Here is a 17,293-nt window from a genome sequence, read left to right as displayed (position 1 = left end):
AATTATTTTTTAAAAAACAATCATAAAAAATTAGTAAAAAATATTTTTTGAAAATATCTTATTTTCTGTATTTAAGAAAAAAAAAACAAAAACCAATTTTTCATCGTCAAATATGTTTTCCCGATTCTTTATTTTAAAGAGCATAAAATTATTCTCAAAAATAATTATAAAACTGAGTCCTAAAATATATTTTTAGATAACATCAAAAGTTTTTAAAAGAACTATTTTCTATAAAAATAAAAATAAAAATAAAAATTATCGTACAAATCTAGCGGGTTTTTCATCATGCTAGAATTTGAGGGAAGAAAACTAACGAGAAATGAGAAATTAATGCCAATGGAGTATTAAACTACAATTTAGTACTATTGAGGAGTTGTTAGAACTATTAAAAGAGAGACCACCCATTTTAATTTTATAAGTTGATCTACAATTTTAAATATTTATTTTCCCCTTGAAGGGAAGATGGAGAGGTGTCATCATCAACTCCACCAAATCTCACCAACTTCATTTCACTTTGATGTGATTTTGGTGGGAAATGAGTTCACTGATGAACCTACGTGGACTCCACATTTCACACTTTATTAGTTAGTATTAATATTTTTAATTTTACTCCCCTCCCTTAAACTTTTCTATCCCCAAGTCATTTAAAAAATTTTCAAATATTTTTCTTATTTTGAATTAAAGGAAAATTTGAAAGAGATAAAAAAATATTAATTAAAATTTAAAATCAATAAAAATTAGATATATTTAATTAAAATATTAACAAAGAGTACTAAAATTAACCTTACCTTTTATAGCCACAAAGAAACAACACCCATTTCAAATTCATTTCCTTCCTTTTCATTTGTTAGCTAATCCAATCAATCTACTTTTCAACCCTACCTTTATTTTATGCTTTATCCCTTTTTATGAAATTATAAAAGAGAATAATATTTTTTTATATATTTATTCAAATATTAATATAAAATTGGATAAAATCAATTTTGAATTAACAGTTATGAAATAAAAATTTGTAAATACCTTCAAAATAATGAAATATAGTAATTATTAGTTTTAATTTTTTATTTTAAAGAGATATTTATATGATTAATTATTAATTTTAATTTTTTATTTTAAAAAGATATTTATATGACTATTCATGATTTTCAAGTGGCTTCAAATTTGAGTAATAGTTATTTTCTTTTGTATTTCAGTCGGTTTTCTTTTTATTTTAGGAGTGCAGAGGATTGTATTTGAATAAATTTGAAAAGGAAAGTGAGGTGAAGGGGGAAAGTGTAAAAGATGGAAGGTTGAGGGGTAAAATGAATTTAACGCAAAGTTATTTAATAAGGAAACCAAGATGATTTAATTACGGGAGAGAAGGGCCGGTGGTCCCTCCTCGCATGGGATGGAGGAGACTGTGGGTTCGTCCTAGTAACAAAGTCAAGATCAATGGCTCTGTAGTCGGTCTGCTTATTTTAGACTTTTAGTACGGATCCAATGGAATATCCACACATTCCCCCATGAAGTGTATATAGCTTATCAAAAACTTCAAGCCCCTCTCTCTTCCTTTCTATGCTTGAGGAACAAGCAACCCCAATTTTATATGTCTTTCATCTTCCTTTCCTTTTCCCAGTCATAAGTCATAACCCATGAAATTTGTCCAACTTACATTTCTTTCTATTGGTTTTAGGGCCTCAATTATTCATCAGAGACCTTCTAGAAATAAATTTTGGTCCAACCATTGATTAATTTTTGTCCTTCTAATAAATAATAGTACTAATAGACTACCAATCTTATAAAAAATTGTAAGTCTGAATTGAAATTCAAACATCAAACAGTTGGAAGACATGTAGATGAGAGATGGAGAGGGTGTGAGGGTAAAAGTTAAAACACAACGGAATTAGAGGTTGGAGCACAAGATGCCAAGATGTGCCAAAAGTAAGGGCCCACAGGGCCACCAAGGTCACATGAGAGACCCTGGATTCTTTCCAGTATTGAATTGGATTTTCTTTTTCACATTAGTTATATTGATGTCAGACCCCACTTTCTGCGTTCTTTGAATGTGTCCTCTTCCCAATTTTCCATGTCCCCCAACTCATGCCACAAATTTTAATAAGAAAATCAACACCGCTTATAAAGTTTTAAAATAAGAACCACTCCTTGAATCTTGTGCTATGAAAATGGTGGGATTTTGGGCATGGATAATGGCATAATGGCATGATGAATGGTTTCATGATTCATGATGGAATGGGAATCAGTAAACTTCATTACCTCCCTCCCGATATAAGTGGATTTTGATAGGGGGTGGATTCAAAATGGATTCCCACCCTCCCGATATAAGTGCTTTTTCCTCCGACGTCATTTTACTTGAGCAAAGGGGAAATGGCATAAACCCAAGTATATGCCAATTGGACTCCGTACCGTGAACAATGGGCACTTGGATTCCAACTCAACTACACCCCTAATGTCAACACGTGCACTGCTTTTTTTTGGCTCGCTTCCTTCGCTTTCAAGAGAAGCAAAAGGCACACAAGCAATAAGAACAGCGTGTTTCACATTCACATTCACATTCACATTCAGCGTTCGAACCCTAATGCATATATTCGGTCTCCTAATAGACTTGGATTCCTGGAATATTCAACACTATGGACTGTAATTTTACGTTAAAGATAAAGAAAAGGAGAAATTTATTCCTGGTGTCTCCTACGGAGGGTCGGAAGTAAATTCCGATGGCAAATTTCCGTTTCTCGTATCAAACAATTCAAAAAATTTCAAATAACTTTTCAAAAACTAAAGTAATCGGTACGATTGAATGTCGACTTCAAGTCCTAAAAATATTAATTAAATTAATATATTTGAAAGTGTGGAAATTGACATTTTTGTCCTCACCTTGGACCCACGTCCAAAATCTCCGCGGGGTGGTCATGGTAGCTTCCATGCTGATCTGTAGAAAATCTGTGAATACCATAATTTTAAAAAATAATTCTTAAATTACTGCAGTGGGAAAAATAATTCCAATTCTAAGATAATTTTTGCCATGAAAGAGAGAAGAATAATTATTTTTTTAAATCGTCTTTTCAAAAGATAATTTATGATTTTTTTTTTTTAAAAAAAGTCTTTCCAAAATACTTTAAATCATATTTTCGAAAGAAGATTTATGACATTTAAAAAAAAAAAAAAAGTCGTTCCATTAAAAAGTTGAAATCGTCTCTTAAAAAGACGATTTCCACCAATATATATATATATATATCAATATAAATTAATCAATTAGAAATCGTCTCTTAAAAAGATGATTTCCCAAAAAAAAATTAAGCAATGGAAATCGTCTCTTGAAGTGACGATTTCCACCACCAAGAAAAAAAAAAAGGTTTAATAATGGAGATGATTAGGCATTTGAATATGGAGAATTTTGCTATAAAATATTTGGATTGAATGACACATTGTTTTTCTATCCTTAAGAGAACAAGACCATGAATTTAAAATGTCTTGCATAATGGAAAATTTTGCAAGCTCGGATTTATCATTTCTTTTAACATAATAATATTTTGCATAATGAAAAAATTTTGCAGCTTGAATTTTCTTTAACTGGGAGAGCGAGCAAGAGGGCGTCCTTGTTATCATTATCATTACTATTTTCACTTTGGCTAGGAAGAATATGGGGGAGTCTCACTTATATATTTTTTGTGCAAATAGTCTCTTTAAGAGATGATTTTTCACTTGGTTTATTTTTTTATTTTTTATTTTTTGAAATGTCTCTTAAATAGACGATTTCTCACTTCTTAATTTTTTATTTTTTATTTTTGAAAATCGTTTCTTTAAGAGACGATTTCTCATTTCATTTATTTTGTCTTGAAAAGACGATTTATTTATATTTTTTAAAATCGTCTTTTGAAGAGATGATTTTTTACTTTCAATTTATTTCTTTTTCCTACTTGGACAAAACTACGATATATTTGGAATTATTTTACCTACTACGGTAATCTAGGAATTACTTTTTAAAACTGTCGTACTCTAATCAAAATTCCAAAATTTGTCTGGGTTGTGGGCCTGGCATGGTGGAAGCATTTGGACCATGTTTTGATAAATATTGAGAAAAATAATTTTTTATATATATATTTGGTTCATCATGCAAAATAGAAATTTTTTCTTTAGATATTGTTAACTTTTTACGGAAAAGAATTTTCCTTCACATATGAAATGTTAAAGTTAAAATTAGTTTCATGTAGGAATAAGAAATGGTATGAACGCAAGCGCGGATGCCATATGACTTCAATCAAAAGATTCAAAACTCTACCAGCCCCCGGATTCCAAATCAAACACACCCCGCATCTATTCTTCCACAATCCACATACAGCATCTCTACCTCTCTCCTTCCTTTCAGCATATTTCATGAGAAGAAGAAGAGCAACAACAACAACACCACAAATAGCAGAAGGCTTGCAAAGGAAAAAAGATTCTTATTTCTAATTCACAAAATATGAACTTTATTCTAGTCCCGTTCATATATACAGCCTCATTAACATTCGCTCTGCATTACATTTTCTCCAAATAAAAAAAGAAAAAAAAACCCTCATGTAGACTGACTGGGTTTATAATGTGTAGGAGTTTTACAATATGTTACTGTAACTAGACCTGAATTGACATATAGTGTCAAAAAAGTTTGTGGATTTAAGCAAAGCCTACAAATAAGCATTGGAAGGTTATAAAAGGTATTTTGAGGTACTTAAGGGCGACCATGGATTATGGCATTCATCTAAAGAAAGCTGCTAAGTTGAGTTTAATTGGATTTTTTGATGCTTAATTAGGGTTCAAACTTTGATGATTAGTTCCCAAGATGGCAGTTCTTGTTAAAGATGCCCAACAATACAAAAGTATAGTAGGAGCTTTACAATATGTTATTGTAACTAGACTTGAATTGTCATAGACTGTCAATAAAGTTTGTTGGTTTATGCAAAAGCCTACAAATAAGCATTGGAAGGTTGCAAAACGTATTTTAAGGTACTTAAGAGCGACCATGGATTATGACATTCATTTAAAGAAAGCTGCTAAGTTGAGTTTAGTTGGATTTTCTGGTGCTAATTGGGGTTCAAACCCTGATTATTAGTTCCCAAGATGTCAGTTCCTATTGAAGATGCCCAACTATACAGAAGTATAGTAGGAGTTTTACAATATGTTACTATAACTAAACATGAATTGACATACAATGTTAATAAAGTTTGTGGATTTATGCAAAAGCCTACAAATGAGCATTGAAGACTCTAAAATATATTTTGAGGTACTTAAGAGCGACCATAGATTATGGCATTCATCTAAAGAAAGTTGCTATGTTGAGTTTAGTTGGATTTTATGATGCTAATTGGGGTTCAAACCCTAACGAGTAATTCCCAAGGTGGCAATTCTTGTTGAAGATGCCCAACTATATAGAAGTATAGTAAGAGCTTTACAATATGTTATTGTAACTAGACCTGAATTGGCATATAGTGTCAATAAAGTTTGTCAGTTTATGCAAAAGCTTACAAATAAACATTAGAAGATTGTAAAACGTATTTTAAAGTACTTAAGAGCAACCATGGATTATGGCATTCATCTAAAGAAAGCTGCTAAGTTGAGTTTAGTTGGATTTTCTGATGCTAGTTAGGGTTCTGACCATGACGATAGACGATCAGTTTCAAGTCACTATCTTCTTTTACAATAATATTGTGTCTTGGCATTCCAGAAAACAACAAATAATTTCTCGTTCCAGCATAGAGGCGGAATGTTGAAGTTTGGCTAAACTGGTTGCTAAAGTAACTTGGATTTCCTTACAATCTAAATTGTAAAGCAAGATACCTAGAATACTAGTTCTATGGTGTTATCTGCCAACCCCCCATTTTTTCTTTTTCCTCTTATTCTCATTTAACTTTACCTTTTATTGTTTTTCTTTTATACTTCTTTACACATTATTATTATTATTAACTATTAATATTATTATTTATAATATTAATATTGAGTTATTCATGTTATTTATTAATATTATCTATTTATATTATTCATATTTTTAATATTATATTAAGAATAATATTATTATATTTTTATTATTAATACTACAAAAATCCCTAAAAGATAATTTCTATTTTTTTAATTCTTAAGGCATTTAAGCTTTATTAAAAAATTATATATTCTTATTTATTTTGCCTTTTATGCTTTATGTGCTACATTAATACAAATTAAATTATTATTATTGTTATTATCGTGAACACCTCATTAATATTATTATTTATGATCTTAGTTTTATATTATTAATATTATTAATACAATTAGTATTATATCCTAGTTATAGATAGGACAAAAATACATTGATTTTAAATATTAATATTTTAAATATGTAATACATTAAAATATAACTTAGTTTAATTTTTATTTTTTAAGAACAAACAATTGTGAATTGTTGTCTTATACTTTTTAAAATTCTCTTTACTATAATTAACATTAGAAGACATTTTTTTTTAAACTTTATAATTTTCATTATAAAAATGATTGCTATGAATAGCTATATTGGAAAATTTAAAATTTCAAAATTTATGAAATCTATATAATAAAAAATATAACAACTTTATATTTTTAGTTATTAAAATGAAACCATCATTTGTAAAATTATTATGTTATATTATTATTATTACTATTTTGGATAAGTTATTTATAATGTCTTTAAAATAATAATTAAAGAAACAATAATTTATAATTAATTGATATATTATTTATATTTATTACTATTAATATTATTCTTATTTAATAGGTATGATACTTATATATTGAACTTACAACATAAATATACTAAAAGTATAATACATTACAACAACATGCCTTAGTTTCACTTTTTATCAATTTAAAAAAGGCTATTATAATATTTTCTTAATAATTATATTATAAATTTAAACAATTCAAAAAATTTTAATTCTATTTAATTATACTTTTTCCATATTGTAAAACTAGTAACAAAATTTAGGAAATCTATGTAATAAAAAATATAAAAACAAATATTTTTATTGTAATATTTTCTTAATTGTTATATCACAAAATTAAACATTTCAAAATTTATGAAATCTATATAATTAAATATATAATAAATTTATATTTTTAATTATAAGAAAAAAAAATAATTTCTAAAATAATTATATTATATTATTATTATTATTATTTTGGATAAGTTATTTTATAATATTTTTAAAATAATAATTAATGAAATAGTAATTTAATTAATTATTGCATTATATATATATATATATATATATATATATATATATATATATATATATATATATATATATTATTTTTATTCGATAGGTTAATAATAATAATAGTAATAATAATTAGAAAAAAAAATGTAAATTACAGATACAATACTTGTGTATTGAATTTACAATATAAGTGTAAGGACCCGCACCCAACCATGTAGATATTGTCCGCTTTGGGCCCAAGGGGACCCTCACGGCTTTAAAACGCGTCTACTTGGTTAAGAAGAGACTCTACATATATAGCGCCAAGAACATTCTCCCATATCTGATGTGGGACATCACAAACACCCCCTCATGTAGATATAACGTCCTCGTTGTATCCCATGAGATTATGGGGCCAAACAGGCAAACACCTCTTACGAGGCCAAACAAACCCTCACACCGGGGTCGAGGATCGACTCTGATACCATTTGTGATGACCCGCTCCCAACCATGTAGATATTGTCCGCTTTGAACCAAAAAGGGCCCTCACGGTTTTAAAACGCGTCTACTTGGTTAAGAAGAATCTCTATATATATAGAGTCAGGAACATTCTCCCTTATTCGATGTGGGACATCACAAACACCCCCCATGCAAACACAACGTGCTTGTTGTGTCCCATGTGATTGCGAGGTCAAATAGACAAATACCCCTTACGGGGTAAACAAACCCCCACATCGGGATCGAGAATCGGCTCTGAGACCATTTGTGACGACTCGCTCCCAACCGTGTAGATATTGTCCGCTTTGAACCCAAAGGGGCCCTCTAATGCCCCAAACCCAATTTAGGGGTAAAATTGTAATTTAGAAACTAATAATTAGTTGAAGTAATTTAATAAGGGTAAAAATGTCTTTTTGTATTTAAAATCCCTGTATATATATTAGGCTTTTCCTATCTTCTCTATTCAGAAAACCCTTTTACATAGAGATCAGAAAGATCAGAGAGCATAGGGCTCAAGATTTGGAGGTTTAGGATTTGAAGATCAATTTTTCAAGTAAAATTTTAATCCTTAAATTAATATTTTATATTCGTTAATTAGTTTTAAACACTTTAGATATTATTTGGAATATCTCAATTTTGATTAGAGTTCGTTTAATTAATTTCTAGATAAAAAAGATTAAAAATTTATGAACATAGTTTGATTTATTAATGGAAATCAATAAATTTTGATTACTCAAATGAATAGATCTAGATAAATAAATAAAAAATTATATAGTTTTGGATGTGAAAATTACATAAAATTGTGAGTATAGGAGTTAAAAGTTTTGACTTTAGAGAGGAAAAAAAAATGATGAAAGAAGCGTAGGAAGGATTTGACATGTTGAAAAAAAAAAATTGCATGGGGTATTTGTTAAGTTTCGGTAGGAAATTTAAATAATAGTAATAATACTTTAATGCAAATAAATATTCTTAAAAGAATTAATTTAGATAAGTTATAAACAAGGAACAAATTAAATAGTAATAATATTTATTGCAAATAAATATTCTTAAAAGATTTATTTTAGATAAGTTAGAAAAAAGGAAATAAAGTATTGTTTAGGAAGTTGAAAATAAATTCGGATTGGTAATAATATTAATATGAGAAGTTAATTAGGATCCCTAATACTAAATAAAATATTTTTAGGATTTTCAAATTTATATATTTAGATAAATAATCAATAATCAATATTGTGTATGATATTCTGTTAGGTGAGGAGAAATTATTCAGAGTTAATTATACTTAAAGATTTTGAGTGCTTCTTCAAGGTAAGGGTAATTAATGCAGATTTTTATAGAAGAAAATAATTTCCTTTTTATATTGTATTTTGAAAAGTGTAAAAATATTAATTTTATCTTTTTTGCATGGATCAAATATGTGTTTTGTATGGTAAGTATATTTGAGAATCTTCTTTGTTTATTTATGAAAAGTGAAAAATTTTAGAGATATGATATTTTGTTCTACAAGTTTGAATTAATGAAATAAAGTGTTTGACTCTAGTTCGTATGACCCTAGTCAACGGGTTATAATAGTTGATATTATATGACCCTAGTCAACGGGTTATAATTGTTTACTTTTTATTTTGTTCACTTTAAATGGAACAAATTTGAAACTAGTCACTCATTTGTGAAGTCCAACCTAATTGGGCACCATTTGTTATTTGCTAACCAAAGTAAGATATTTTGAATGCATTTGATTTGGTTTTGATGAGAAATTGTTTTGAAATGGATATGAAAAAGTTTGTTGAAAAGTTTGAATGTATTAGTATTTCGAACTCAAAAGTTTTTATGAAAATAAGTATATGTTATATTTCCTATTTGCAAGTACAATTGAAAATGTTAGATCCATGAAATTGCATTGATGTTCCTTATTGAGCTTTAAACTCATGCCCCTTTGTTGATAATTTTTCAGGTACTTTTAATTCGGGCGAGGCTTGGGAATTTTTCTTTGTTAGGATTTTGGTTCAAACTTTATTTTGGACATTGTTTAGATGTTAAAATTTATTTTTCGTTTAAATTATTTGTATTTGGAGTTATTTGGACAATAACACTTTGATTGATGTGTTAGTTTTTTTTAAAGTTGATACTTGGAGATTTTAGAATTTTTGTCATACTACTCTGAATAGGAATTTGGTAATTGGTAAATTTCTTTTTAGTTACAATATGCCTTTGGGCTTGATGTGTGAAATGACCGTCATGCCCTTCGAGTGGGTTTTGGGGCGTTACAATAAGTATGTTAAAAGTACAATATTTTACAACATATCTTTTTTCTTGTTCTAACAATTATAAAAATAATTTTTTTATTATAATATTTTTTTGAATAAAATTAAACAACTCAAAATTTCTAAAATCTATTTAATAAAAAAAATTATTTTAATATTTTCTTATGAAATCTACTTAATAAAAATATAATAAATTTATGTTTTTAATTATTAGAATGAAATAATAATTTTAAAATTATATTGTTATTATTATTATTATTATTATTATTTTAAATAAGTTATTTATAATACCTACTTAGACTTCATATCAAATAAGAAAATCAATGCAACTTATCAATTAACTTGGTCCCATATTTCAACTTGGCCTCCTAATTCATTGTTCATGAGGGACCACTACAATTCTATATATATATATATATGGTATTCAGTAAAGTTGATTTTAAATTAAATTAAATTATATTATTAAATTAAAATTTATTACTTAATTCTTAATATTCATAAAATTAACTTAAAACTTATTTTAAATCAATGAGATTAAAATATAAAATAAAAGTATTAATTTAAAAATAAATTAATTATTTTTATTTGTTACTTAAAATTATTATTTTTACTTTAAATCATAATTAAATTAATTTATTAAACATGTTTAACTTATTTAATAACTTAAATTAAGTTATTAAGTAACTTTATTATTTAGTTAATTTATTAAACACCCACTCATAGTCTTCACAACAACATCAATTATTGCAGTGTGAGATGTTAATGTTTGCACTGTAAGAGCCTGCTTGAAGTGGACAAAGAAAAAAATGGAGATGCCGTTTCGGAAATTCCATCTACTCCTCTCATTTTTATTGGGTCAGTTTAGGTTAGCCCACTTGGATTACCAAACTTATTTCCAATATAAATAATAGTTGAAAATATAATAAATAAAATAAAAACTTTTGAATTGTATATAAATATATAATATTTTTATTGAAAAAGTATGTTAAAAAAAACTATTTTTTTATAATTAAGATGATAAAAAAATTATTCTTTAAAACTATTAAAATTTTAAAAAGATTATCAAAGAGTTACTAATCTTCCATCTTGAAGCCTAGGATTGATAATTATTAACATAACCATCAAAATATGAAAGAAAGTCTCCCATGGCTCCCTTGTGACATTACAATTGTTTTAAAATTTTAAAAATAGAAACTTCCATATCAAAAATAAAATTTCTTATGCAAAATGCATTTATCTTTTTTTTGAAAAAAAAAAAATCACTTCCAAACTTTTAAAATTTGAAATAATAATAATAATAAAATCATTACAATTTCAATATACATCTTTAGAAAATGTATTCAAACAAATACTAATTTACCACTTTTATTCCGTTTTGTAATTTTAACATAATAATAATTTGATTACGTGGCATTAAGAAATTGATAAGACTTATCTAAATATTTTATTAAATGTAATTAATTAATAGATATTAATCACATCAACCCCACGTCTTTGTTGTAAGGTCAGCCAAATATATGAGGACACCTGCTCTACTTAGAAAGCATGTTTGGTTTAGTTTATTTTTGTTTCTAAATATTTGCCTACAAACCATACACTTCATTTTTATTTGCATAAATCCTTACCGCCCATATGAAACATCTACCAATAATTGAAACTTAAATTCGAGGGACCCAAAATTATTTTATCTCATGGGACTGATATTGTGTAATGCCAAAGTTTTCTTTTTAAAGGGTAATTTAGGAAATTCTTAATAATGATATTAAATTAATTAATTAATTAATTTAATAAAATGGAAGAGGGGTGAAAAGATAATTTTACGAATAATATCCTAGGTATAAATAGAAAATTCTCTTCTTCCTGTTCTTTTTTTTTAATTGTATTCCTGTTCGCAGAGAGTTTCCAGAGAACGTGAAGTTGAGGTCAGATTTTAAGGTTTGAAAAACAAACCTCTATAGGTAAGTTTCTAACCCCTAGATTATTATTTTAGATTCATTAGTTAATTTCAAGCACATTAGATGTATATATTTTTTTGGAAAACCCCAAATCTAGATTAGGGTTAGATTATTTTTTTTTATTTCGTTTTAATATCAAAATAGTGAAAATTTAAGATTTTGATTTATTATTGGAATTGGGGAGATCTTAAGTTTTTTTATTAGAAAAAAAAAAAAAGATTCCTGTGAAGATTTCAATTTAGATTAGGGTTAGTTTATTATTATTATTATTTTTATTTCGTTTTAATATCAAAATAGTGAAAATTTAAGATTTTGATTTATTGTTGGAATTGTAAATTCTTAAGCTTTTAGGGAAAAAAAAAAAAAAAAAACTGGGAGACGCTTGTGCACACCATGGAATTGGAGAATGAAAAAAATATATATATTTATGTGGGTGTGTGGGTGTGTACGGATGGAGGGTGGTTAGTTAATATATATATATATATATATATATATATATATATATATATATATATATATATATATATATATATATATATATATGTCTATTATTTTGTTGACAATAATGGAGTATTGTTGGGAATAAAGTTTATGTTTAAAAAAAAAATATAAAAATGAGAGAATAGAAGTTTTAAATAAAAATGAAGTAAAGTTTTTTTTTTTTATATATTATAATTATGAGCGTAAGTTAATAAATAACAAAGAAATTAATTATTGAAATAAATTATAGTTTAATTAAGTTGTGTCCCAAGAAATAAATTTTAAAATAAATAACTAAATTCAATTTTATATGAATTAGAAATTTATTAATTTTTAAAATATGAATAGATTAAACTACCTTTCATAAATATAAAAAAAAAATTAATTTGAATACCTAAAATTTTAGGATTGTCAAACCTATAATTTTAGATAAATAGTAATAATTGTTCCTCTTATGTTTTGTTAGGTGAATAGTAGATTTTCAGGATTATTTTTCTCCAAAGTTTTTGAGGACTTCTTTTGAGGTAAGGGAAATTAATGCAATTGTTAAATTCTTTTTTTTTTTTTTAAACAATTTATATATATACACATTATTTGAAAACGTTTGAGTTATATTCCGTTTTATGCATGGATCAAACCTGTTTTGCATGAAAAGTATGTTAGAATTTTATATTATATTTTTGACAAATAAATGTGGAGATATTATATGTTGTAAATTTGAGTAAATGAAATAAATATTTGACTCTGGTTTGTTTGGCCCTTGTCAACCGGATATAATAGTTGACTTTTGACCCTTGTCAATGGGATATAATAGTTGACCTTTACATTTCTTGGTGGGGAATGTAATTGATTTGAACTCTAGCCTCTAAGAGTTTTGGTTAGAGGTTACTAGTATTAGTAGTGTTTGGTTCCGTCCACCTTAAAGGAACAATTTGAGGCTAGCCACCCATTTGAAAAGTCCCACCTAACTGGACACTCTTTGATGTTTGATGACCAGAGTAAATAAATTATTAGAATGTTTTGACTGAATTTGATATGAAATTGTTTGAATTAGAAATAAATGCATACAGTTAGAAATTTTGAATGTATTAGCAAAAAAAAAAAAAAAAAAAAAAAAAAAAATTACTCAGTTTTATGAAAATGATTAATTACAATATCTCCTATTTTGCCAGTGAGTTTGAAATGTTTGATCCATGGACTGCATTAATGTTCCTTATTGGGCTGTGAGCTCATTCCCATTTGTTGACTACTTTTCAGGTACTTTTAGTTCGGGTGAGGAGTGATGGCTAGGCTGAGGAATGGTCATCATTATAATTTGACTTAGGATTTTATATTGGATTTTGTTTAACTGTTAGTTGTGTTCATTTGGATCTTTTGGTATTTGGAAGTTATTTGGATATTGATCCTTCAAATTTTATGTTAGATCAAAGTTGAGTTTTGGAGATTTTGAAATTTGTTCTAGTACTGGAATTGTTTAAGTTTGCAAATATTTGGACAATAGATTTTGGATAGTGGATGTTTTAGTTTTGAAATTGAATTTTGAGGATTTTAGATTTGTTCCGCTACTCTAAATAGGTACTTGGTAATTGGTAACTTCTAATTACAAGATAAGTGTTTGGGTCAGGTTACACTGTAAGCCTTCGGGTTTGAAGTGTGAAATGACCATCACGCCCTTGGAGTGGGTCTTGGGGTGTGACAGAGTGGTATCAGAGCTTTAGGTTGTGATCTTGATGGGAACTTGTTTAGTTTACCTTTGGGAATAGATGAGTGATGCATTAGTTTAAGTTTCAACTTCATCTAGTCTGATTCCTTTTATTCCTTACAATTTTGATTTGCTTATTTGACTTCTTAGTGACTAATTTAGTTATACCTGTTGCTTTATAGGACACCATGCCACCAAGGAGACCTGCATCTTCCCAAAATAGTCAGGCTAATGATGATATACCTCCTCCACTTGAGGCTTTGCCCCCTATGAGTACTGAAGGGCTTTATAGATATTTAGGGACTTTGGCTGGCTTGGTTGAGCGTCAGGCTAGAGCTACTGGAAGTAATGGTCAAAGACAATCCTCATCTACTAGGAGTAGCTCCTTTGATGACTTTAAGAAGTTGGGTCCCCCTTACTTTTCTGGTACTTCAGATCCAACAGAGGCAGAGGCTTGGATTATGAAGATAGAGAAATTCTTTGATGTCATTGATTGTTCTGAGGAGCAAAAAGCCTCATATGCAGCATTTATGCTAGATAAAGAGGCAGACCATTGGTGGCGCATGATTAAGAGGCTTTTGGAGGATCAGGGGCCTATTGTTTGGAGTCAGTTTAGGGAGGCTTTTTATAAGAAGTACTTTCCTGACAGTGTTCGACGACAAAAGGTGGGAGAGTTTGTCCATTTGAAACAGGGGGATTTGACTGTGGCCCAATATGAGGCTAAGTTTACTGAACTATCACGTTTTGCCCCACAATTGATTGCTATAGAGGAGGAAAAAACATTAAAGTTTTAGGATGGACTGAAGCCTTATCTGAAGAATAAGATATCAATTTTGAAGCTTAGTGTTTATTCAGAGGTGGTAGACAGAGCCCTTATTGCAGAGAAGGATAATGAAGAGCTTCACCAGTATAGGGAACAACAAAGGAAGAGGAATAGAAATGATGGTGCTCATGGTAACCAAGCACAGAAAAGGTCTACTCCAAGTAGAAATCAGAATAAAGGAAAAGCAGCACAAAATTTAGATGGGATTTGTCCTACTTGTGGCAAGAAGCATGGAGGTAGGCCATGCTATAGAGAGACAAGAGCTTGCTTTGGTTGTGGAAAATAGGGACATATGGTTCGGGATTGTCCAGAGAGTAGGAAGTTTGTATTTGGGAAACCTAAAGAGGAGAATAAAGATGATAGACAGAAACCCAGGGCTCAAGGGCGGGTATTTGCTATGACTCATAGAGATGCTCAAGCTACGTCTGATGTAGTGACAGGTACTCTTCGAATTCACACCTTATTTGCTAGAGCCTTAATTAATCCTCGATCAACACACTCTTTTGTTTCCGTATCTTTTGCTGGTTTGTTGGGTATGCCGATTGATAATATGGACTTTGATTTATTTGTTGCTACTCCTTTGGGAGATTATGTTGTGCTTAGTAAAATAATTAGAGATTGTTGTGTGATGATTGGGTATAGAGAGATGACAGTTGACTTAGTACTTCTGGACCTTCAAGATTTTGATGTGATTTTGGGGATGGATTGGTTAGCTTCTTATCATGCTTCTGTTGATTGTTTTGGGAAAAAAGTGACTTTTAGCATTCCTGGTCAACCTGATTTTAGTTTTGAGGGGAAGCATGTGGACAAACCACTGCGTGTGATATCAGCCTTACGAGCTAGTTATTTGCTTAGGAAAGGTTGTCAAGACTTTTTAGCTTATGTTGTGAATGAGAAAAATGATTTAAAGTTGGAAGACATACCCATTGTAAGGGACTATCCTGATGTCTTTCCAGATGATCTACCTGGCTTGCCACTAGAGAGGGAGGTGGAGTTCACCATTGATTTGGCACCAAGGACAGCTCCTATCTCTAAGGCCCCTTATAGGATGGCACCTATGGAGCTTAAGGAGTTGAAGATTCAACTCCAAGAGTTGTTAGATAAGGGCTTCATTAGGCCTAGTGTTTCACCCTGGGGAGCTCCTGTTTTATTTGTAAAGAAAAAGTATGGATCTATGAGACTCTGCATTGATTATAGAGAGTTGAATAAGGTGACGGTGAGAAACAGGTATCTCCTTCCTCGGATTGATGATTTGTTTGATCAGCTTCAGGGTGCTTGTGTGTTCTCTAAGATTGATCTTCAATCTGGTTATCATCAGTTAAGGGTTAAAGGTGAAGATGTACCTAAGACTGCTTTTCGAACTAGATATGGGCATTATGAGTTTTTGGTTATGCCTTTTGGTTTGACTAATGCACCTGCTGCTTTTATGGACTTAATGAATAGGGTATTCAAGCCCTATCTAGATTAGTTTGTGGTAATTTTTATAAATGATATTTTGGTGTACTCAAAGAGTAGGGAGGAGCATGAGCGTCATTTGAGTATCATATTACAGACTCTCAGAGATAAGCGATTGTATGCTAAACTCAAGAAGTGTGAGTTCTGGTTAGACAGAGTTTCTTTCCTTAGGCATGTGGTGACCAAGGATGGCATCTCAGTTGATCTTGGAAAGGTAGATGTTGTGTCAAATTGGAGGAAACCTACTACTGTGACTGAGATTCGAAGTTTCTTGGGACTGGCTGGTTATTATAGGCGGTTTATTGAGGGGTTCTCTAAGATTACCCTACCTCTAACCAGTTTGACTCAGAAAGGGGTTAAGTTTGAGTGGTCTGATGATTGTGAACGTAGTTTCCAAGAGTTAAAGAACAGATTGGTGACAACTCCTATTTTGACTATCCCTTCAGGTTCAGGAAGGTTTATGGTGTATAGTGATGCCTCTCATCAGGGTTTGGGTTGTGTTCTAATGCAACATGGGAAAGTTGTAGCTTATGCTTCTAGGCAATTGAAGCCTTATGAACGAAATTATCCTACTCATGATTTGGAGTTAGCTGCAGTGGTTTTTGCATTTAAGATCTGGAGACATTTTCTTTTTGGTGAAACTTGTGAGATATTCACAGATCATAAGAGCTTGAAGTATTTATTTTCCCAAAAGGAGTTGAACATAAGATAGAGGAGGTGGATTGAACTACTTAAAGACTATGACTGCATTATTCAATATCACCTAGGGAAAACGAATGTTGTGGTTGACGCCTTAAGTAGGAAATCCGTTGGTTCCTTAGCAGCTATTAAAGGTTGTCAGAGTCAATTATTGGGAGATTTGAGGAGTTTACAAGTTCATATAAGAGTTTTAAACTTGGGAGCTCTTGTGGCTAACTTTAGAGGGCAGCCAGACTTAGTTGGGA

The 17,293-nt window shown here is 29.4% G+C and overlaps 1 protein-coding gene across 1 annotated transcript; it reads left to right on the top strand.

Moving 5' to 3' along the window:
* Positions 1 to 14,259: 14,259 nt before the first annotated feature.
* Positions 14,260 to 16,820, top strand: LOC117930522. The gene is made up of 6 exons (XM_034851166.1): positions 14,260 to 14,812; positions 14,927 to 15,130; positions 15,206 to 15,334; positions 15,608 to 16,121; positions 16,410 to 16,718; positions 16,796 to 16,820. The coding sequence occupies exons 1-6, from the start codon at positions 14,260 to 14,262 to the stop codon at positions 16,818 to 16,820; spliced, it is 1,734 nt and encodes a 577-aa protein (XP_034707057.1).
* The last annotated feature ends 473 nt before the right edge of the window (positions 16,821 to 17,293 follow it).

Source organism: Vitis riparia, chromosome 14, assembly GCF_004353265.1.
Source record: "Vitis riparia cultivar Riparia Gloire de Montpellier isolate 1030 chromosome 14, EGFV_Vit.rip_1.0, whole genome shotgun sequence".
Classification (NCBI taxonomy): domain Eukaryota; kingdom Viridiplantae; phylum Streptophyta; class Magnoliopsida; order Vitales; family Vitaceae; genus Vitis; species Vitis riparia.
This window is presented reverse-complemented; position numbering and strand designations above follow the sequence as displayed.